The sequence below is a fragment of the Aedes aegypti genome, chromosome 3, assembly GCF_002204515.2.
Source record: "Aedes aegypti strain LVP_AGWG chromosome 3, AaegL5.0 Primary Assembly, whole genome shotgun sequence".
Lineage (NCBI taxonomy): Eukaryota > Metazoa > Arthropoda > Insecta > Diptera > Culicidae > Aedes > Aedes aegypti.
The window spans coordinates 281204901-281227982 of NC_035109.1; the positions used below are offsets into that span (position 1 = coordinate 281204901).

General features: G+C 35.2%; 1 protein-coding gene across 1 annotated transcript; it reads right to left on the bottom strand.

Moving 5' to 3' along the window:
• Positions 1 to 7180: 7180 nt before the first annotated feature.
• Positions 7181 to 17170, bottom strand: LOC5574939. The gene is made up of 3 exons (XM_001661689.2): positions 16642 to 17170; positions 8539 to 9583; positions 7181 to 7675 (listed from the first exon to the last, which is right to left on the bottom strand). The coding sequence occupies exons 1-3, from the start codon at positions 16741 to 16743 to the stop codon at positions 7332 to 7334; spliced, it is 1491 nt and encodes a 496-aa protein (XP_001661739.1). The 5' UTR covers positions 16744 to 17170; the 3' UTR covers positions 7181 to 7331.
• Positions 17171 to 23082: the final 5912 nt, after the last annotated feature.

Below are 23082 nucleotides of genomic sequence, written 5' to 3' on the forward strand. Positions count from 1 at the left end.
TTTTCGGTAAAACCCACTTTAAAATGCTTTGTACATATCTAACAGCTCCCGCTTAAATTTATGTGCTGGTTATATTTGTTGATAAAAAATGTATTTTGAAGGAGCTGTAGTGTCTATTAAAACCTATACTTAAAACCTCATCTTGCTTGTCTTATCAAGGCATATGTAAAACTTATAAGACTGCAATAAGTCATTTTAAAGCCTTCTTAAATCTCAACTGTCTGATGCATGTTATTGGAATGCAGTCTGCGTGTGGTTATCAATATCATTATGTTGATAATGATAATCATGTAGTGAATTATGAGTTAATCTGAACGCAAACATAGAAATGACAGCATATTTTCCCATGCTTGCTTGAACTTCCCGTTCTAGTGAGACAACTATGCTGCACACAACAGCTGAGCTATACGAAAAAAGCTCTCAATTTTCAGGCAATTATCACTTACCGTTTTCTGCATCAGTACAACCGATCTAGCACGACGGGCTTTATTATAACAATTTATTCCAATAGAAACAGTTAGATACATAACGGCACGAATATAATAAAATGAATTGCATCACAAAATTGAATCTTCCGATTTGCACTAGCTTTTCTGAGTGCATTAAGTTTAAATCAAGTCTTCCAAAAAACCTTATTGTCTTAGTGCAGAACAAATATTCTGATTTAGAAATATTTTAGCCAGTGAAGGATTTTGCGCACGGGTTCTTAAGATCAAAAGCGTTTATGAATGATTATATTGTTCGGAATAGTCACCAATTAATCTTAAACCATCCCAGACAAGACCAGCAAGATTTACCTGGATGGAATCTATTTTATTGTCGCCGTTTCAGATTGATATTTACAATATACATTGGAAATTTCAATTTATGATTAAGATGAGCATGAAATCATTCTGAAAATTGAGTTGAGTAAAATATTAGATAGCAAATTGTGATGTCGTAGTTGTGGCGCGTTGCTGTAAATCGACAAATTTTATGTCATTCCACCAGTGAATTTTCATTGGCAGGAATTTCACGCGATCGTAAGGAAATTTTCTGCCACACAAAAAATGATGATTTTAATTGATTATTATGAAACGACAGACAACATGATGGTTTCAATATTGAAAAAAGGTTATGGTTTATGGACAACTTATTGGTCGATGTTTGTTCAATCATAAGCTCTCAATATTGGTTTTATTCCGTGTATAAGGATAACGTAGTGGGACCCAGATAGCCGTAGCGGTAAACGCGTAGCTATTCAGCATGATCATGCTGAGGGTCGTCGGTTCGAATCCCGCTGGTCGAGGATCTTTTCGTAAAGGAAATTTTTTCGATTCCCAGGGCATAGAGTATCTTCGTACCTGCCACACGATATACACATGCAAAAATGATCAATCGGCAAAGAAAGCTCTGTGGAACTACTCATAAGAACACTAATCTGAGAAGCAGGCTTTGTCCCAGTTGGGACGTAACGCCAGAAAGAAGAAGAAAAAGGATATCGTAAAATATTTAATACCGCTAGTTGAGCTCAATAAGCCTCTACAATAGCTCTTATGAATGTTTTATAGTATACTACAAGGGTAGATGTATTCATACGGTACAAAACTAAGAATTTTAGAAACGGTTTTAATATATAGTCTTAACAACCTCCTGTAGTGTGGGCCTTTTCGGGCTTAACGGAGTTTTATCAAAGGTTATTAAGACTAAGAAGTTTTAAAATGAGTTTTAACGATATGGTGGTAACAGCAGCTTGTAGTAAATGGGTTGGTTTATGTGGGAATATTATATATTAGGAGAAATCTTCCATTTTTGCAAGTATGAAGGGAGTATATTTAATATTTATCCTATTTCGCAATCTACTACAGATGATACGCAGACTTCGTCCTCTGGTGGCGGGAGCAAACAAAGATTTATGACCTCCCTAAGGTAACTCCGGTAAGTCAGATATGAAAATATTATATAATATTGGTCCCAAAATGCTGCCTTGAGGTACACCGGCTCTTTCAGATTTGAAGTTCTGATAATTAACCTGAAGTGTACGATATGACAAATAACTTTGGATTATTCTAACAATATATGCCGGAAAATTAAAGTTTTTCAATTTTACAATTAAGCCTTCATGTCAAACACATTTCTTTAACTAGAAGAGCAAGACCAGTAGAATAGCCTTCAGATTTAATGGAACGAATCAAATTTGTTACACGTAAAAGTTGATGAGTGGTCGAATGTCCATGGCGGAAACCGAACTGTTCATTGGCAAAAATTAAATTTTCGTTGATGTGGGTCATCATTTTGTTCAAAATGACCTTTTCAAAAAATTTACTGATGGAGGAAAGCAAACTGATTGGACGATAGCTAGAAGCTTCTGCAGAATTTTGGTCTGGTTTTCAAATTGGAACAACATAAGGATTTTTCCATTTGTCAGGAAAATATGGTAATTGAAAAAATTTGGTAAATATATCAACTAAAAATGATAAGCTACTTTCTGGAAGTTTCTTGATGAGGATGTAGAAAGTTCCATCATCGCCAAGAGCTTTCATATTTTTTATTTTTTTTATAATAGTTCTCACTTCTTCCAAATCAGTCTCCCAGGCATTTTCGAAACTGTTCTCTTGATTTAGAATATCAAGAGTTTAAGATCATCGCCTATAATCACGGATTCAAATTTTGGAATTGAAGAGCACTCATCAAATAAAATTCTGCCGTTAGAATTACTTTGAGAATTATTCCATGGCCGATGTTTGGCATTAAAGTCACCAAAATTTTTGACTCATTGTGAGTCAATTTTCGCAAGTCAGTTTGGAACAAATTAACTTGCTGTCCAGAGCATTGAAAAGGCAAATAGGCGGCTATGAAAGAATATTTACCAAGCTGTGTTTCAACAGAAACACCTAAAGTTTCAAAAACTTTAGTTTCAAATGACGAAAACAGTTGGTGTTTTATACGCCTATGAATGATGATTGCAACTCCCCCACATGCCCCATCAAGTCGATCATTACGATAAACAAAAAAGTTAGGATCTCTTTTGAGTTTAGATCCAGGTTTTAAATACGTTTCGGTAATAACTGCTAAATGCACATTATTTACTGTAAGAAAATTAAACATTTCGTCCTTTTTACCATTCAAAGAACGAGCATTCCAATTTAAAATATTTAAATTATTATTTGGATCCATTAAAAAAACGTAATCCAATAACAATTTGATTTGTAAATTTTACACCTACTTGGACTGCTTCAGTCATAGTGGTGGCTTTGAACATTGCATCAATCATTAGATTCAATTGTTCAGTTAGAAAATTAAAATCAGAGGCAGACATATCACTTGAAGTGGGTACATTATCTGATGATTTCCCATTAGAATTTTCGGTAAACGAAGAAGCGGAGTAGGAGTTACCTGTGGCGGTAGGGTTTTTTTTCATTTGATTTGAAACAAGTAGAATGGGTACTCGTAGTACGAATAGGGGAGGAGTTCAAATTACCTGCTACAATATCGGCAAAGGATTTACCGTGGGTAGATACATTCGAAATTGGAAGATTCGAACGGCTACCCGACGGATTAAAATTAATTTGTGAATGAGCATGATTATGATCTTCCTGATGGGTATGATTCATGATCAAGCGATCGTTAACTGAAAAATGAGTATTGTTCGATATTCTACCAGGCAAATTCCGGAAACGATCGTTATCGTAACGGATATTATCTTTCATCTGCCTGGCACGAGCCTCAATGACTCTCTTGCGCGAAGGGCAAGACCAAAAATTTGACTAAACTGCCCTTGCAATTGGCGCATAAGAACTTATCGGTATCTTCCTTCACTGGACAGACGTCCTTGGCGTGAGAAGAACCTCCGCAAATCATGCATTTAGCATTCATGCGACAATTTTTTGTTCCATGACCCCACTTTTGGCACCGACGGCACTGAGGGGGGTTCTGGTAATTTCCTCCAGGTTTTTGGAAATGTTCCCATGTCACACGGACATCGAACATAATTCTTGCTTTTTCTAAAGCTTTAATATTATTTAGTTCTTTTTTGTTAAGTGAACTAAATAAAATTCTTGAGAAAGCCCTTTCCGAACAATGCCAGATTGGGTTCTCATTTTCATAATGATTACCTGGACTGGGGAAAATCCAAGTAAATCATTTATTCCATTTTTGATCTCTTCAGAATCTGAAGTTCAGATGACTTATAGTCTTATAGACTTGAGAGACCTTCAAGACGACTTTGAACAAACGTTCAGTTTTGTCGTCATAAGTAAAAACTTGTGCTTTTTCTCTTCAAGATGTTTGAGAAGAAGTTCGCGATCTTTAAGAGTTTCCGGCAAAACGCGACAGTCTCCTTTCTTTGCGATTTGAAAGGAATTGATTCCCCTAGTTGAGTTCAAGATCTCCTGCCTAAATCCCCTAAATTCGGAACAACTGACCACGATAGGCGGCACTCTTTGCTTTCTCACTTGAATCAAAGAGCCTGGGCTAGATGCTGCTTCGATTTGGTGTTTGGAAAATTTGTCCAAAGCATCGAACTGATTGCTCATTTCGATACAATTATCAACATTATTCATTTCGCCTTTGGAAGAAAGTTCGCATTCCGGAGAAACGTATTTTCTTCCATTCTTGCCACGTTTAGTGACAGTTTTAAATCCCACTTTTTGGAAGGGAGTTGTGAATTCAGAGATTCGCCCTTCCTTTTATTTGTAGTTGCAACCATGTTTAGTGAAAAAAAAATTAAAGAAGACGTGACCTCCAAGACGGTGTCCAAGAAGGATTACCACCACTAGCTTTCGCCAACGGGTCCAACGAAAAATCGAAGTCACGGGTCCAAACAAGCATCGTTAAGAGATCAATAGTAGAAAAAATAGTACCGTAAAACGGGGTAACTTTGATAGTTTTTTCGAAGAAAACTTGAATATTTATGCATGCTGTTTCAAAGAATTATAATTTATATTTTTAAAACAAGTACTGGCATCCTAGCTATCAATTGCAGTTGATAGATTGCCAAAAGATTTATTCTGAATGGATTTATAATTTTTCATATAATCGAAAGTCGGTTTTCTGTTTTGGGGTAACTTTGATAATGGAGTATGAATCGAACAAAATTGAATGAATTACGAACATTTGTAGGGCATTGCATATTTCTAGGCGTTTAACGTTATATGGAAATTTCTGACTTAGATTACAAAAATGGTCCCAGTTTGTGAAAATGCTTTTCGCTAAGAGATTTGAGACCGTATTCAAGTTCTTTGATAACTAGGCTGCCAAAGATAAGTGGCCAACTATTCAAAACTACATCAAATAGTGATCGTAGAACAGATTGTTTGTAAGCGTTTCGAAAATGCTAAAATTGTGTCAATTTTTAAAATCCGTATAAAAAGCCTCAAATGTTCTCGATTCAAATGAAAATAGCTCTTACATGAAGTGTCATACTAATATTCTTCAGTTTTGCATTCGTTTTGCTTAACCGATTAACAGAAATAATGATTTCGTTTAGTATGTGGTGGGTTACGCACTATCAAACTTACCCGCATTATCAAAGATACCCCGTTTTACGGTACTCAAAAGTACTGTTTTAGTAGCACTGAAAAGTACCGTTTTTAATTTTAGCACTGAAAATTACTGTTTTTGTAGCACTGACAAGTACTGTTTTATTGCTTTAGGTAGTTAAAAAAACTTCCAAGAGCAGAGAGAATTCGTGTACGCACAGCACGAAGCACGATGCGCACTGATGATATATCAGCATATATGCATGGAATCAAACGAAATGTTCGAGCATTTGGATATAACAAGGCAGAGCCTCGCTTGTTCAAATAGCTCTATTTGCAAACTTATTGTATTATTTGAACAATTGTCGAACGTATTAAAAAGGTTAGAGCAAACAGAAAAAAAACGAAGGATGTCATTTTTGCCCCAACAAATTTAGCATATTTCTAATACCTATAAAATTGGGTGTATAATGTCCTCTTCATTTTTTTTTGTATAGTTGTAGTGAAGTAATAATGGGCGTTCAATAAATGAAAACAGCTGCGATGAATTTCCAAATCTTAATATTATGAAAATTTATTGGCTTTTATCGGTGAATGCAATACTGTACTCAGAGTGAAAGGGAGTAACGAAAGTAATGAAATGACAAGATGGATAGAATCGCAAGCGAGCGACGAGAGAAATGAATAGAAGTTGAAAATTTGTTTTTAACAGAGGGCCATATGTGTGAACAACACAATCGAAACGACAAATCGTTGCCTAACGTCCTGGTCTTGAACGGCTAGATGTTGTAGTGTTGGTCACTACTAACACTAGACAGGCAAAAATTTGTCGCCTCGACCTGTTAACTATATTGTTCGGCGTATATAACAGTTCTATCGATCGTTGGCATATTTTCGGAGATTGATACGAAATGACGTTACTTATTGGATTTTTCGCGTCTAATCTCGCATACCCCTAATTTGCCCAAGTGATCCTATTCGAACTGACGTTAAATTTCTTTGCCAAATTGATTCTACATTTATAAGGTTTAATCACCGCATGATTTTAATATTATGAAAATTTATTGGCTTTTATCGGTGAATGCAATACTGTACTCAGAGTGAAAGGGAGTAACGAAAGTAATGAAATGACAAGATGGATAGAATCGCAAGCAATTTTCATAATATTAAAGTCATGCGGTGATTAAACCTTATAAATGTAGAATCAATTTGGCAAAGAAATTTAACGTCAGTTCGAATAGGATCACTTGGGCAAATTAGGGGTATGCGAGATTAGACGCGAAAAATCCAATAAGTAACGTCATTTCGTATCAATCTCCGAAAATATGCCAACGATCGATAGAACTGTTATATACGCCGAACAATATAGTTAACAGGTCGAGGCGACAAATTTTTGCCTGTCTAGTGTTAGTAGTGACCAACACTACAACATCTAGCCGTTCAAGACCAGGACGTTAGGCAACGATTTGTCGTTTCGATTGTGTTGTTCACACATATGGCCCTCTGTTAAAAACAAATTTTCAACTTCTATTCATTTCTCTCGTCGCTCGCTTGCGATTCTATCCATCTTGTCATTTCATTACTTTCGTTACTCCCTTTCACTCTGAGTACAGTATTGCATTCACCGATAAAAGCCAATAAATTTTCATAATATTAAAGTCATGCGGTGATTAAACCTTATAAATGTTTTTCCAAATCTTCTGATTTATAATAGCAACCAATAGTTCAGCGAAACTTGTATAAAGAATCACTTTATTTATTAAGAGCCACGTTTCGATTCCTAGCGATTCAACAGCAATTAAAATTTACAAAAGTGTCTCCTGAAACAATCAACAGCAACAACTTCAACAACCCAACGACGACCGATTGAAATCACTTTTTATCAATTTTCGTCGAACTGATGGACCTAGCGATGGACGTAGTCTTCTTTATCGCCGAGCTTGCCGTTGGCCGCACACTTCCTACGGGTTTGGTAACGCCAACCGGTTTTCTGGAGGCCATCGTCGGCGCACTTGACGTTTTGGTCACGGAACCGGTGCTCGCAACAGAAGTAGACGAGCTTGTTTTCCGCAGCATTGAAACGGCTTTGTAATTCGAGGTGCCGGGATGCGGTGTGTCGCCACGTGCCTTAGCCAGTTGCGACGGAACTGTGGGTTTCTTCCTCGGGATACCGGGAGTGTTCGTTACGGCAGTCCTGGGAGAATCGGACGGACGACCTGTGAAGATGAATGTACGTCAATACTGGAAACTTAGAATGTATAAAAAACGCAGAGCTGTTACAGTTGGCGCAGTTTTTGTGGGCTTTAGCAAATTCCTGAAGTATGCGATGAAGGAATTCTTGCTGAATATATTTGAAAATTTCAATAAATTTTTCAATGGTCCCTGGACAAAATCTAAAATATTTCCTATATGAATGCTTGAGAAAAAATATTAAAGAATCAAACAAAATATTTTTAGAAACAGAAAGGAACTCGCAGGAATATTTATATATACCTAACATCAGAAATTATTTATCGCAAGTCTCTATTTTTGATGAAAGTCCCTAAAATGTCTCTTTTTTAAAACCAAAATGCTCTCTAAAGTCTCTTTTTTCTTTATTTTGCTTGCAGATAATTATGATGCAGAACTTCTTCTCATATTTCTCAAGAACAGCTTCAGAAATCATCCTAGTGATTTCTCCAGGGATTGCCTCAAAAATAATATCAGGAACTAATACGAGGAAGAAATTCTTCAAGGAATTCCTCTACCAATTCTTTCAGTAATTTTTTATAGGATGCTTAAAGGAATTTCCACAAGATTTCCTTCGAGAAATCCTTGAGAACTTCAAAGTTACAAGCTGCATTTTCTCAGGGATTACTTTGAACAACTTTCCAAAGATTATCCTAGGACTTCCTCCAGATATTTTTTCAACCGAATTTTCCAGTCGTTACTCTAGGTAGGAGATCCTCTAAAGATTTTTTCGAAAAAAAAAACGAAATTTAGCATTACATAATGTTTGTACCATCCCTAAGTTCCAACTAACTTGGACATTGATTTCTGTAACAGCGCTTAAAATGCCCTGAAACTTCTTAGTGCGTACCTGGCAGAGACATTCTCCTCGCTACGGCTATGTTTCGCTCCGTTAATTTTGGCACAGCTCCCTTGTTCCGAATCACCGTTTGTGGTGTGGTGGTAATGGTGGTCGCCTTGCTAAGATCTGTGTACGGGTTGTTCAGCTTCATGACTAGAAGCGCTGCATCAATTTGCTGGCGCGCTTGGTGTAGACAATGGAGTACGTTGAGGTCCCGTTCCTGGTTCAATTCGGCGTTAAGGATCGAGTCGAACACCTTTTCGTTAGGACTGGACGTTATCAATGCCTTCATGGCTTCGCTGTTGGCAAATGAGCTGTCATCAGGAACATGTGAGTTCGAAAGAGTTGGTTCAATCATTATTGGGTTTACTGTCCCGTGGCCAGATAGTTCTCGTGTTGCGTTATTTATTCCTATGCTCTCCGACGATGTGTTTGATTTAGTATCCCCTTGTTCGCTTAATACTTTCTGCGGACTTTCCTGAAGTTCTTCCAATGACCTGGGTCTGATAATGCTACCATCTGGTGCGGTTTTGATTCTTGGTGCTTCAGTGATATTAGATGATTCGACCTCGATAACTATTTTTCCCTCTGCAGATGGTGTGGCACTATGATTGGTCAATCCTGGACTCGTAACACAGATCGTAGGGGTAGCAACCTTCAGCGGAGATTGCAGGACATCTTCGCCTCGCTCGATAGCTTTAATGTTAGTTCGGTAGTAATCCAAAAGGTTGGACAACATCGCCTTAGAAACCATAGAGCACTTTTCGGAAATTTCCGGGAGAAGGTTCGAAGAGGTGTCATTTCTAAATTTGGAGAATACCGATGGACCAGTACCTTGTACTTCCCAAAACGAAGTTTCTTTGTCGTTTTTATCCGGGCAAGAACAGTTCACCAAATCGTAGCTAAGTTTTGCCAAAACGCCTGATTTATTGCAAGCGATTTGTACGGTTAGAGTGTCCGCGTTCAGTTTTTCCTTCTCAAAGTCAATGTATTCCAGCTTGAGGCCCATCGATTTGAGCAGCAACGTTAGATCCATGACGTCAACTTTCAGTGGCTAAGACGGAGAGAAATGATAAATACGAATAATACAGTTAGCGATATGAATATGAAAATTGGCACTATACTAATTTGGAATAAGCTGTATTTCATTTAGTCATCGTTGACGACGAATACCAATGAGCTCATGTCGCACGTGGTTCAGGTCTGTTGCATATATAAGTTTTCGTAAATTTAGGACATAGTCTTCTGTTTAGTTTAGTAATTTATTAGCATTTTGAAATTGACTCTTTTTGTGTATGAGATCGTCCATTAATTACGTAAAAAGTTATGGGGGGATATGAGGTTCTAGATATGTTAACGGTCATACAATTATTTTTAAGGTGAAGATGCATCGAAGCCAATCCTCGAATTTTCAAGAGCACAAATCTACAAAACCTGTCAACCGTTCGTGCTGAAAATTTGATATATTGGACACCCCCAGTGAGCTAAATTTTCAGCACAGACGATTGTTTGGTTCTCTAGGTTTGTGCTCTTGAAAAATAGAGGTTTGGCTTCCATGTACACCCGATTCTGTTTTTGCACGTTTTTTTTACACGGCCGTGCAAAAAAAGTTTCCATACATTTTTTTTTGCCAAAACCTTATTTTTACATGAAACGTCGAGAAATGGTGTTATTTGTTTTGCACGGTACTTAAAACATTTTTTGCACGGTACGCATCCCCCGTGCAAAAGCAGAATCGGGTGTATCTTCATCCTAATTTTTCCATAAAAGTTTATTAAGAAATTCCTTTTTGAAACAATTCGTGGATTCCTCTGAGAACTTGTTCCAAATATTCCACTACTAATTTCTACAGGGATTTTTTTTCACAGTATTTTCAGTAATCCTGAAAGAATTACACCAAGTATTACGCCCCAAGATTAAACTGATTCGACATGAATTTCCCAAAGTAGTTTCAGAAAGAATCCATGGAGGAAATTTATCAAATATTCCTGAAAGAATCTGTCAAGTTTTTTTAAGCTATGGCTATAGATTTTATTTCTTGAAAATAAAAAAAAAATAATCTCTAGAACTCTTGGTTACGGAATCGTAGACGATATTCTAGAAAAAATCTTTGAACCTCTAATACCCAACCTCGCTTTTACACGGGGTACCCTTTGGAATTTTGTGTATTTTTTCTTAGCTCGCAAATTGATATGATTTTATTTTTGGCTTAAACGTTGGGTCATAACACGCATATTATTTTATTAACACTCAAATTTTTGTTATTGTCAAAAATCGGTACACAGGAAAAGGGTTCAAGAAAAAATGAATGAGGATAGAGATGCTCAAAAATAAACATTAGAAAAATCAAAAACCAAAATTAATGAAATTTGCGAATAAATACAAATCATTGTTCAAAACGTGTTTACATCAAATTCAAATAGTGAAAAATGATACTTAAACTGAAAATAAAAATTTGGGTATTGGAGAATATTAGGAGCAGTGTTTTTAGGGATTCGAAAAAGAGTTGTATAAAAATGCCTGATGGAATCCTTGAAAGAATCCATTCAGGGTTTCTTGGAAAACTTCTAAAAAAAATAAAGCGATGCTCTTATGGGAATCCCAAGTTTTTTAAATACCTGGAGAAATACCTATAGAAGTTTCAGGACGATTTCAGAAAAAAATCTTTGGGAAATCCTTGGAAAACTTATTTGAAAACATTCTGTCAATTTTTTTTTGTTCTAGAAGTGATTGGGATTGTTTCTTTCAAGAATACTTAATGGATTCTCTGGACAGGACTGGGAGCTGGTCTCCCTTATTGTATACGTGGTCACTATTAGTGCAAGTTTCTAAAAATCCTGTATTTTTAATTAAAGGTCTCTAGATCCTCCTTTCTAAACAAAATAGTCTTTACCTCTAAAGTCAGTTTTCAGTTTTTGGATGGAATTGTCTTCTGATAGGAGCAAAAAAAAAATCCACAATAATTTTCACAATTTTTACATAATACGACTATTTTTATTTCTTTTTTTCCTCGTGGAAATGCTATCGAAATTCTTCGAGTGATTTCTCTTGAGATTCTTTTGGAAATATATTTAGTGACTCATCCAAGGATTTCTGCAGAAATTCCTCGCAGAAATTATTCTGAAAATTTTCCTGGGATGTTCTCCAGAGCTTCTTGGAGTTATTCTTATATCGATTATTTTTACAGTAGATTTAGGTACTAGAGGAATGTCTCTTTGCTTTATTTTAGGTGTCCTTGAAAAGTCTTAGACAAGGATGGGAAAATGTCAACTCTAGCGACAAACAAAACAGTATTTGATTCTTAGAATATTTCTGAGTTCTTGTCAGGTTTATTTTTGATTATTGTCTCTTTCTCTCAAGCATGAAGTCTATCAAGCTTCTAATTTATAGATAGCCATAAACTATCAGAAGAATTCCTTGAAAATATTAAAATCTTGTCTAAATTGGTAAACTAAAAATTACTTGAGGAATTATCATTCGCATCGGATGCATCTCTGAAGAATTTCATCTGAAGGAATCCATGGAATCCATTGGAATCCATTGTTGTCCTAGTAACTTTTGGGACCTTGCCAAGGATTCTTCTAAGGATTTCTCCAAAAGTTCTTTGAGGAAACCCGTAAAATAAAACATAAGATATTTATTTTAAAAATTCTTTCAAAAGTCCTAGAAGGTTGGATTCTGCAGATTAAAAGTAGTATAATTACAAAGAACGATATTCTGAAAAGTTATTTTACCTTCAATCTATTTTCTAATGTATACTTCGAAGAAAAGCTGTACCAAAATTTGGAGGAGTTCTGAGATAAGAATATTCTAGGGAAACTACAGGATTAATTGCTGGAGAAACCAATAAGAGATGTTAGGTAAATTTTGTTCTATAACCAGGAGACAAACAAAACATAATGCTTCAAGTATTTCTGGATAATTTCTTGGAACTCCTAGAAATTTCCAAGTTTCGTAAATGTACCAATTTTTTATTAACTTTGTTAGAAATACTTTAAATAACTCTAGGGGAGGATTTCTACACAAAAATCCTTGGAAAAATCTCTGAACCCTAGAAAAATACCTGGATATGTTTCAGCAGAAATCGTTGTTAAATATTTTTTGTGATCTTCTTCTACTTGGCATTAATATCTCTATACTTAATCAGTAAAAGATTAACCTATGCAGGGCTAGTAGTAGGTTTCTTTTTAGAGACGATTTGTATGCAGGTCTTTAAAAAGTCTCTTTTTTTGATAAAAAAAAAAGTCTATGAAGTCTCTATTTTAACCGAAATGGTCTTTAAAGTCCTTTTTTCCTTATTTTGCGTGCAGATAATTATAATACAAAAAGTCTCCTTACACTACTCGAAAACAGCTTCAGGAATTATCCTAGTGGTTTTACCAGGAGTTTCACCTAGAATACTATCAAGAACTAATACAGAATTTTCTACAAAAAAAATCAAAGGATGTTTACAGAAATTTCTCCAGAATTTGCTTCAGGAAACCCTTGAATACTCCAACGTTACTACCTCCAGTAATTTTCTCAGAACAATTTTCCAAAGACTATCCTAGGACTTCCTCCAGATATTTTTTACTTTCTTTTCAACCGAACTCTCCGGTTGTGACTTTGAATTATCTTCCAAAGATTTCGACAGAATTTCTTTCAAGAAAACTCGCAAAGGTTAATTCCAGAGTTTTTGGTAAAATTCGTTCAGGGATTTTTTTTTTCAAGAAACCCGACATGAATTTCGGTTATTTGTAAGAATTGCTACAAAAATTCCTCGAGGGGTTATTCGAGTAAATCTATTAAGCACATTTTAAATAATTCATTAAATTCGACCTGTGTTTAATTATTAAGTTTCTTTACAATTTTCTTCAGCATTTCGTCCAAGGAGTTCTTTCAAACATTTTTCAATGAATTTCTCAAAAAAATCAAATGTAATATTGAAAAGTTCATTTAAGGTTTCACACCAGTTAACACAACAATATTTATTTTTCAAGAAATCATGCGATCCTACACAATTTAGGGATTTCGTCCTATGGTTTTCCAGGAGCTCCTCCAAAAGAATCTTGCGAGATACTATTCAGAGATTGAATTGATTTTTTTTCAATAATCTTAGCAATAATCTTGAAAATGTTCTAAAAGTGCTTTAAGAGTGAGTGCTTCTAAAAATCCTTATTCGTCAAGGGTGACTTAGGACCGTACACAAGTTTTAACAGAAGTTACCCTAAAATTTGCTTTAGGAATACGTCACGAGTTTTTTCAACAATTTCTCAGTTTTCTGGAAAATTTCATTCACATTTCCTTGTAGAAATGCATGTAAAACTTATGGAAGAACGCTTGAAAAAAAAATGAACATTTCCTTTAGAAATGTTGCAGAATTATTGGAGGAATTCCCAAAGAAATCTTAGGAGCAATCTCTGGAGTAATTCCTAAAGGCATCCTTAGAGAAATTTCTAATAATTTTAAAGAAATTATGAAGGACAATCTTGTAGAAAATCTTGAGAAATCCTTAGAGACATCTGCAGCAGTTTCTGGTTGAATATTCCAACATGTTTCAAACGGGAGTCTTGGAGGATCACTGAATGAAATCCTGGAAGATTAAGGGATTTCTTGCAAAATATATGAAGTAATTCCTAACGGAAGCCCTGAGGTATTTTAGAAGCATTTTTTTAAATAAACAAGGTCATATTTTAAGATATCTAAAACAAAATTTTTGGAGGTATACCTTACGAAAATTCTTGAAGAGTTTTCATGGAAAATAATCACTAAATCAACATATGCAGAAAAATGAAAATCTCCCAAGTAAAGATATCTATCCATCCATCGAACATGAAGAAATTATTTGTCGTAATGTGACAACAAATTTTCAATACAAGTTTTAGAAATATTATCAGAGAAATATCGGGTTTGAACACACTCTTTTCTCCTGATTCCTGTAAGTTTTTGTTTTTCGATTATGGTTTGCTCTCTTTTCGGTCTTTTTTTGGTTTCTATTTAGTCTTTTTCTTTAAGAAAGAGGTTTCTAAATTTCCCATTTCCCAAGACACTCAGTCGCTACCAGCCCACTTTTAAAATAATTGGAATATATTTCATATTTCATTTACGAAAAATGTTTTCGAATGATTTGCAACAATTCATCATTTATCTAAATTACCACATTTAAACGTTATACAGATCGGAGACGATTAACCGGGTGCTTGATAATCCGTATTTCTATTATCCGAAAAAAAAAATGAGACGGATCCAAAAGTTTTACTGATTATTTGTATTAATTTAGATTGGAATATACTCAATCAAACATGTAGTAGATGACTTTAGTAACAATCATAGAGACTATTCAAGCAATTTGAGAAATTGTGAAGAATTTGGCTTTATTTACAGGTCAGAATTGTATGATTACTTACGAATACATAGGTAAAATTTGTTTTTATTTTAAAATATTGTCATAAGTCAAAAAAAATCACTTTTGCGCCCATGAAGCTGTCTTAGGTATGCAAATGACCAATGGAAATGAATGAAGCATAATTTTTTTTTGCACGAGGAGAACGCGATACTTAAAATATTTCAAGATGAAGCATACTGATGCAGTTGAAAGTTCCGTTCAGCTGAACAGAGTTCTTACAAACGAAATAAAAGACACTATAATTGGTAAACACAATTCATTCACGGGAAAAAATCTGTAGTAAAAAATACTATTTTAGCTGACTACGGCCATTCTTGAAACTACCATGGAATTTCAGTCCAATTTACTATGTTTACGGTACTTCCCACCACATTACTTGTACATTTGACAGAAATAATTTACAACAATCTGATTTCAACTCCAGACAGAATAAAATTAAGCACATTTCTGGTCTGCTGAAAATTGCTGGTGCGAGCGCTTAAGTTAACCCCCTAAAATGGTAGTTTTTATCACACAATTTTTTGCGTGTTTGAATAAAACTTAATCTTTGGTATTGTTAGCACTTTCATATTGGAATATTGGTTATTGGAATAGCTTCAAAAATGTCTACAAGTGTATAAATAGCTATTGCATCAAAAACACTTTAAAATTAGTCATTAGTTTATAGTATTTCTTTAACCTTGAATTATTTTGTAAAACCTGGAAATATCAGGGCATTGTGCAAAATCTTATGCATGGCATCAAACGAAAAGTTCAAGCATGTGTGTATAACAGGGCAAAGTGATGTTTTATTTCTACGTGAATGTTTCGTCAACTCGCTCTATTTTGTCATGAAATTAATTGGATTTCGAAATAACAAAATCCAAAGGCATTTTTTGTCAAAAAAAAAAAAAGAATTTATATGTCTAAACATATCGAAGACCTGTTCTAAGGCAGCAAACTTTCAGTTCTGCCACCTCATACAATTTTTCTCAACAGATCTTCACTATTGGTCTTATGAATTGTTCAATAAATCTTTTATTTATGTTTGTCAAAAACTTTCTCTTAATTCAAATCGTTTTCAACAGACAGTGTTTTTTATCTTTTTGAATAAAAACGAAAAAAGTTGCACATGTTATGATGAATTCTGCATTGCGAGCAGTTGAAGATCTTACAAAACCTTTCTGAGACATGGTTAGATACAATAATTGTATATTTATGGAGCTGCAATGGTGTCGCCAATACTATCCAATATTTGACAATCCCTATGCATAAAATTGAAATGCTGTTGATATCATACTGCATGAAGTTTTTTATGGATAAAAAAACTTATGCATTTCAAGATGCTACTACAAATTCTATATTTTGAAAACAAATATTTTAAAAGTGAAATCAAATATCAAAATTTGCTATCAAAAATGTCTGGAAAATATGAGGTCGCAGAGCTATGGTGTCACTCAATTTTAATTTTTTAGACATCCGGGACGAAATCGGGAATTGGAAAAAAGATTTTGAATGGACACCCTGTACTAGATATTGATTTTGTCCTCAGTATTGTTTTTTGAGTAATTAACACAACTATTCTGAATTTCATTAACACTTGCTTCATCGCTGAAACATTGGTCATGTTAACTAACAAAATTATGCTAATAGACTGAACCGTTAGTTTAAAAAAAACATTTCTAAACCTTATTAGCTTATTTCCCACCTTAACTTAACTAATGGAAACATTTACTAACTAAACTCACATTTCCATCGCAATAGTCCGGCCGCAGTTTTTGCACTTCTATCCATCTGGTAATCAAATCATACAGTTTCACGTTCGTAATATTCTCCATGGCAGCCGCCATTGTTTGCACTAACTGAAGTCACAATAGTCACTAGGATTCTTGATCTTCTCTTGAATTTGAGCAGGTGAGATTATTACCTACAGATGATGTAACTGCAAGCCAGTGCAAATACTAAAATAACTGTAATTTGTTGCACAAATATTATAACTGCTATCACAAATTTGCGTTTCAAGATCGCACACTATCCACCGTTCCGATCGGCATAAAAACAATAAACCGCCGCCCGTTTGCTGATGACGATAGCTAGCTAGATACCAACTCGAGATAGAATGTCCCACACAACAGTCATCGGATCCGAACGATATCACCGATCGGTAAGGTAATCTACGCGTGGAACGGTCTGTTGCAAAAAGCAATTGTCACCACTCGGCGGCCGGCGCATTGGCACTTGACTTGGCTCTGGCCCGAATGCTAATCGTGTGAGAGTTTTTGGAATTCTGCGGGAAGATTCGCATGCTACCTTATTTCTTCCAGCGCCGAATGAAGAACGATCGTGTGGGTGACCGAAGAGTGATCTCATAGCATCTTTTTATGTGAGTGGTTCAAATAATTTGTTTTTTCGAGGTATTAGAACTAGTGAAGCAATACAGTGCAAATTGGGCGGGTTGGTGGACTGCAAATTTATTGACCGTTATTTGAGTGGACATACTTTGAGCCAAAGACTTCCGTTCTGTGTGGACAGAAGAACTGTATAATAATTAGACAATCTAGAAATCGATCACGACAGTCAAATGCACGGACGCGATGAAATTAACGCCACCGGTCCCGATTCAAAATGATAGAATTATGTACCGTCAAGCGGGGCTTCTTTTGACATTATTTTAAGATTCTTTAATGTATATCCGTAGGCTACGGGGCTGACATACAAAATTCAAATTGCTCGTATTTGAGCATTACTCAATATTTTTTAATGAATTTTTGAGGATTGCTTCACTATTAGTTGTAGTTTCATGAGTAATGGGGAATTATACATTCGGAGTATTGTTGGCAAAGTTATTACACAATATCTCTGGGTTATTCAAGACTACTCTGACTTAACTCCGACCAAATGATAAATGAGCTCTGAAAGAAAGTTTATGTGATTCAATTTTGTCTGAAAAGTTGAAATTTTAAGCTTTCATTCCATAAAAAAAGATTGGAAATCGGTTAAGCTGTTCAAAAGTTATGATTTTTTTTTAAATAAGAAATCTAATGCGCTGAGACCTACAGTGTGTGTCGATGAAAAATGACTGATTTTTTATTTTCACAAAAATATATCTCAAAAACTAAAAAACATACATCGCTGAAAATTTGACAGTAGACATAAAATTTTCTGAACTTTCAAGAAAAAATGAGAACAGCAATAGCCCCTTTGGTCCCGAGGCCTTCAAAACACAAAAAACGGAAACTATTGAGGTTTTCCATGTAAAAAACACACTTTTTGTGAAATTTTATATTTTTTCTGAAAAGTCAAACTCCTTAGCCTTCATTTCGTCCAAAAAAATTGAAAATCGGTCAAACGGTTCAAAAGTTATAATTTTTTAAAAAATAAAAATTTTGCGAAATCGCGATTTTTCTGGTCACCCTATTTCGGAAATGGTCACCCTAATCAAAAAATCAAAAATACGTGTATCCTTATTTCGGATAAGGAACAAAATAGCAAATATTCACGGAATTCGGTGACCCACTAGATCGGTTTTTCATGGAATGGCTGACAGTCTATACTCATCCGATTCTCGTGAAACATTCTTATTCCTATCCATAAAGCTTCACATGCCTCGGAAAGTGTGTTTTCGTTATACGCATAATTATCCCATGTTCCAAAATATGCCACCGAAAAACGCGTTTTTACAGATTATTGCACATTCATGTGTTGTCGAATTCTCTATGCTCTTGGAAGTTTTCTTAAAAACTACCTAAAGCAATAAAATACTACTTTTCAGTGCTACTTTAAAAGCACTTTTGGACCCGTTGGCGAATGCTAGCGTTGGTAATCCTTCTTGGACACCGTCTTGGGAAAAAACCTCTCCAAGGGCACGTCTTTTTTTCGTTTATTAACTAAACATGGTATCAACAACTAACAAAAGGAAGGGTGAATCTCTGAATTCACAAAAAAGTTTTAAATCCCAACTGTCACTAAACGTGGCAAGAATGGAAGAAAGGACGCTTCCCTGGAACGCAAACTTTCTTCCAAGGGTGAAATGAATAATTGTATCGAAATGAGCAATCAGTTCGATGCTCTAGACACATTTTCCTAACACCAAATCGAAGCAGCCTCTAGCCCAGGCTCTTTGATTCAAGTGAGGAAGCAAAGAGTGCCGCCTATCGTGGTCAGTTGTTCCGAATTTGGGGGATTTAGGCAGGAGATCTTGAACTCCATTAGGGGAATCAAGGTTTCCTTCCAAATCGCAAAGAAAGGAGACTGTCGCGTTTTGCCGGAAACTCTTAAAGATCGCGAACTTCTTCTCAAACATTTTGAAGAGAAGAAGCACAATTTTTTTACTTATGACGACAAAACTGAACGTTTGTTCAGAGTTGTCTTGAAAGATCTCTCAAGTGACTATGAGTCACCTGAAGAGATCAAAAATGGAATAAATGATTTACTTGGATTTTCCCCAGTCCAAGTAATCATTATGAAAAATAGAACCCAATCTGGCATTGTTCGGAAAGGGCTTTCTCAAGAATATTATTTGGTTAGTTTAACAAAAAAGAACTAAATATTATTTTAGAAAACGCAAAACTTATGTTCGATGTCCGTGTGACGTGGGAACATTTCCAGAAACCTGGAGGAAATTACCAGAACCCCCCTCAGTGCCGTCGGTGCCAAAAGTGGGGTCATGGTACAAAAAATTGTCGCATGGATGCTAAATGCATGATTTGCGGAGGCTCTTCTCACGCCAAGGACGTCTGTCCAGTGAAGGAAGATACCACCAAGTTCATATGCTCTAATTGCGGGGCTAATCATAAGCCAAATTTTTGGGATTGTCCTTCACGCAAAAGAGTCATTGAGGCTTGTGCCAGGCAGATGAAAGATAATATCCGTTACGATAACGGAATTTCCCTGGTAGAATATCAAGCAATACTCATTTTTCAGGTAACGATCGCTTGATCATGAATCATACCCATCAGGAAGATCATAATCATGCTCATTCACAAACTAATTTTAATCCGTCGGGTAGCCGTTCGAATCTTTCAATTTCGAATGTATCTATTCACGGAAAATCCTTTGCCGATATCGTAGCAGGAAATTTGAACTCCTCCCCTGTTCGTACTATGAGTACCCATTCTACTTGTTTCAAATCAAATGGAAAAAACCCTACCGCCACAGGTAACTCCTACTCCGCTTCTTCGTCCACCGAAAATTCTAATGGGAAATCATCAGATAATGTACCCACTTTAAGTGACATGTCTGCCTCTGATTTTAATTTTCTAACTGAACAATTGAACCTAATGATTGATGCAATGTTCAAAGCCACCACTATGACTTAAGCAGTCCAAGTAGGTGTAAAATTTACAAATCAAATTGTTATTGGATTACGTTTTTCTAATGGATCCAAATAATAATTTAAATATTTTAAATTGGGTGCATGTGGGGGAGGTGCAATCATCATTCATAGGCGTATAAAACATCAACTGTTTTCGTCATTTGAAACTAAAGTTTTTGAAACTTTAGGTGTTTCTGTTGAAACACAGTTTGGTAAATATACTTTCATAGCTGCCTATTTGCCTTTTCAATGCTCTGGACAGCAAGTAAATTTGCTCCAAACTGACTTGCGAAAATTGACTCGCGATAAGTCAATTTTTTTGTCATTGGTGACTTTAATGCCAAACATCGGTCATGGAATAATTCTCAAAGTAATTCCATCGGCAGAATTTTATTTGATGAGTGCTCTTCAGGATATTTCTCAATTCAATACCCTGATAGCCCTACATGTTTTTCCTCTTCTCCCTACATGTTTTTCCTCCATCTACGATTGATTTGGTCTTAACCGACTCTAGTCATCTTTGTACTGCCCATAACTGCATATTTGTAACATTCGACAAAAGTAGGCATTGAGTAAATGGAATACCAAGTGTGCATTTTAAGGCAGTATTGGAGGAATCTAAAATTTCTAAAAATTACCGGGAACTCAAAAGTGATTATTTTAGGCTGATATTTTGTACAACTCATATCGCATACCAGGTGAAAAGTCAGAAAATAATTCTGATAGAAATTTCATTGCTATTACATTACAAGGCTCTTGTATAATCTCAAAGTGACTGTTATGCGGTTATAATTGCCAATGTGACAAAATAACTTGGTATTTTTTTCGAATTTTCTAGAACAATCTCACAGATTTCAGTAAGTCGATCGAAAGTATTTATCATTTGATGACTCTCCCCGGTATTAACTCCAATTTGTAAAAAATGTGTAATGTGACTGTTATGCAGTTATGGGCAGTGTAGCCAACTGATTACTCATGCTGATTTTGATTCTGATCATGTCCCTGTTACATTTCAAATATCCCAATAAGCGATTCTCAATCCTATCAGGTCCACTTTCAATTATTTTCAAGCCGACTGGAATATATATATGAAACATTTATTGACTCTAATCTTGATGTTAATATTCCCTTACAAACAAAACTTGATATTGACAATGCTCTTGAAACTTTAACAAATTCCATTGTTGAAGCCAGAAGCATTGCAATTCCAAAATGTGAAGTAAAATTTGAATCCGTGATTATAGACGATGATCTTAAACTCTTGATCCGTCTTAAAAACGTGAGGAGAAGGCAATTTCAACGCACTCGTGATCCTGCTATGAAAATTATATGTCAGGATTTGCAGAAAGAAATCAAGAAACGTTTTGCTCAATTAAGAAACAAAAATTTTGAAAATAAGATTTCTTAATTGGACCCTGGCTTTAAGCCCTTTTGGAAATTATCTAAAATCTTGAAAAAACCTCAGAAGCCAATACCGGCATTGAAAGAGGAAAATAAATTATTACTAACTAATTGCGAAAAAGCTCAAAAACTTGCTATGCAGTTTGAAAGCGCGCACAATTTTAATTTTAACGTTTTCGAAAATGCCTGGGAGACTGATTTGGAAGAAGTGAGAACTATTATTAAAAAATTCAAAAACATGAAAGCTCCTGGCGATGATGGAATTTTCTACATCCTCATCAAGAAACTTCCAGAAAGTAGCTTATCATTTTTAGTTGATATATTTAACAAATGTTTTCAATTAGCATATTTTCCTGACAAATGGAAAAATGCTAAGGTTGTTCCAATTTTAAAACCAGACAAAAATCCTGCAGAAGCTTCTAGCTATCGTCCAATCAGTTTGCTTTCCTCCATCAGTAAACTTTTTGAAAAGGTCATTTTGAACAGAATGATGGTCCACATCAACGAAAATTCAATTTTTGCCAATGAACAGTTCGGGTTCCGCCATGGACATTGGACCACTCATCAACTCTTACGTGTAACAAATTTCATCCGTTCCAACAAATCTGAAGGTTATTCTACTGGTCTTGCTCTTCTAGACATAGAAAAAGCATTCGACAGTGTATGGCATGAAAGTTTGATTGTAAAATTAAAAAACTTTAATTTTCCAACATACATTGTTAGAATAATTCAAAGTTATCTGTCAAATCGTACACTTCAGGTTAATTATCAGAACTCCAAATCTGAAAGACTTCCTGTAAGAGGTGTTCCCCAAGGCAGCATTTTAGGACCAATATTATACAATATTTTCACATAGAGTAAAGTGGAGCAAAAGTTCAAGTGGGGTAAGAGTTTCTTTTTAAGATTTCCAGCTCAATTCAAAACAAATCTTATAAATGTCATGGTGGTTCGAATGCTATTCAAGTAAGAGACTTTCAATCCAAATATCATAAAAATCGATTGAGATTTGGAAAAGTTATGGCTATTTGTTATTTTTCGACGTGAACTTTGTATTTTTTGGTCAAACTTTCGTTGCATGGAATCAATTGAAGATAAAATCTTTTTCAATATTTTATGTAAGGGCGTTTCTAGGCCTATCATAAGGTTGCTTTGAGGTGTATTAGTTTTTGCATAGATGCTTGAAAACAATTTTTGGCCCATAGTGGGGCAAAAGGTCGAATCAGCTTGGCAAAAGTTGGACCCATGTATAAAATCACGGAAAAAATTGCAAATTGCCTAAAATCCACATATTATCTTCAAATTCAGTTAAATTTGTCTGATCGTGTGAAAATTGCCACCAAAATTTTTCATTTCCACATAGTTTTGTGAAAAACTGCTATTTTCGAGTATATTACAATTAACCCGGTTTTGGGCAATTTTTTGATGAAAATTTAGTGTGTAATTTTCGTTAAACTTAAGTTTACGGCTGGTGTAA

Coding starts and splice junctions, on each gene's coding strand:
- LOC5574939 (XM_001661689.2), bottom strand. CDS start 16,743: ATGGCGGCTGCCATGGAGAATATTACGAACGTGAAACTGTATGATTTG. Junction 9,584..16,641: donor CGGACTATTGCGATGGAAAT/GTGAGTTTAGTT, acceptor TCTCCGTCTTAG/CCACTGAAAGTTGACGTCAT. Junction 7,676..8,538: donor GAGGAGAATGTCTCTGCCAG/GTACGCACTAAG, acceptor TCATCTTCACAG/GTCGTCCGTCCGATTCTCCC.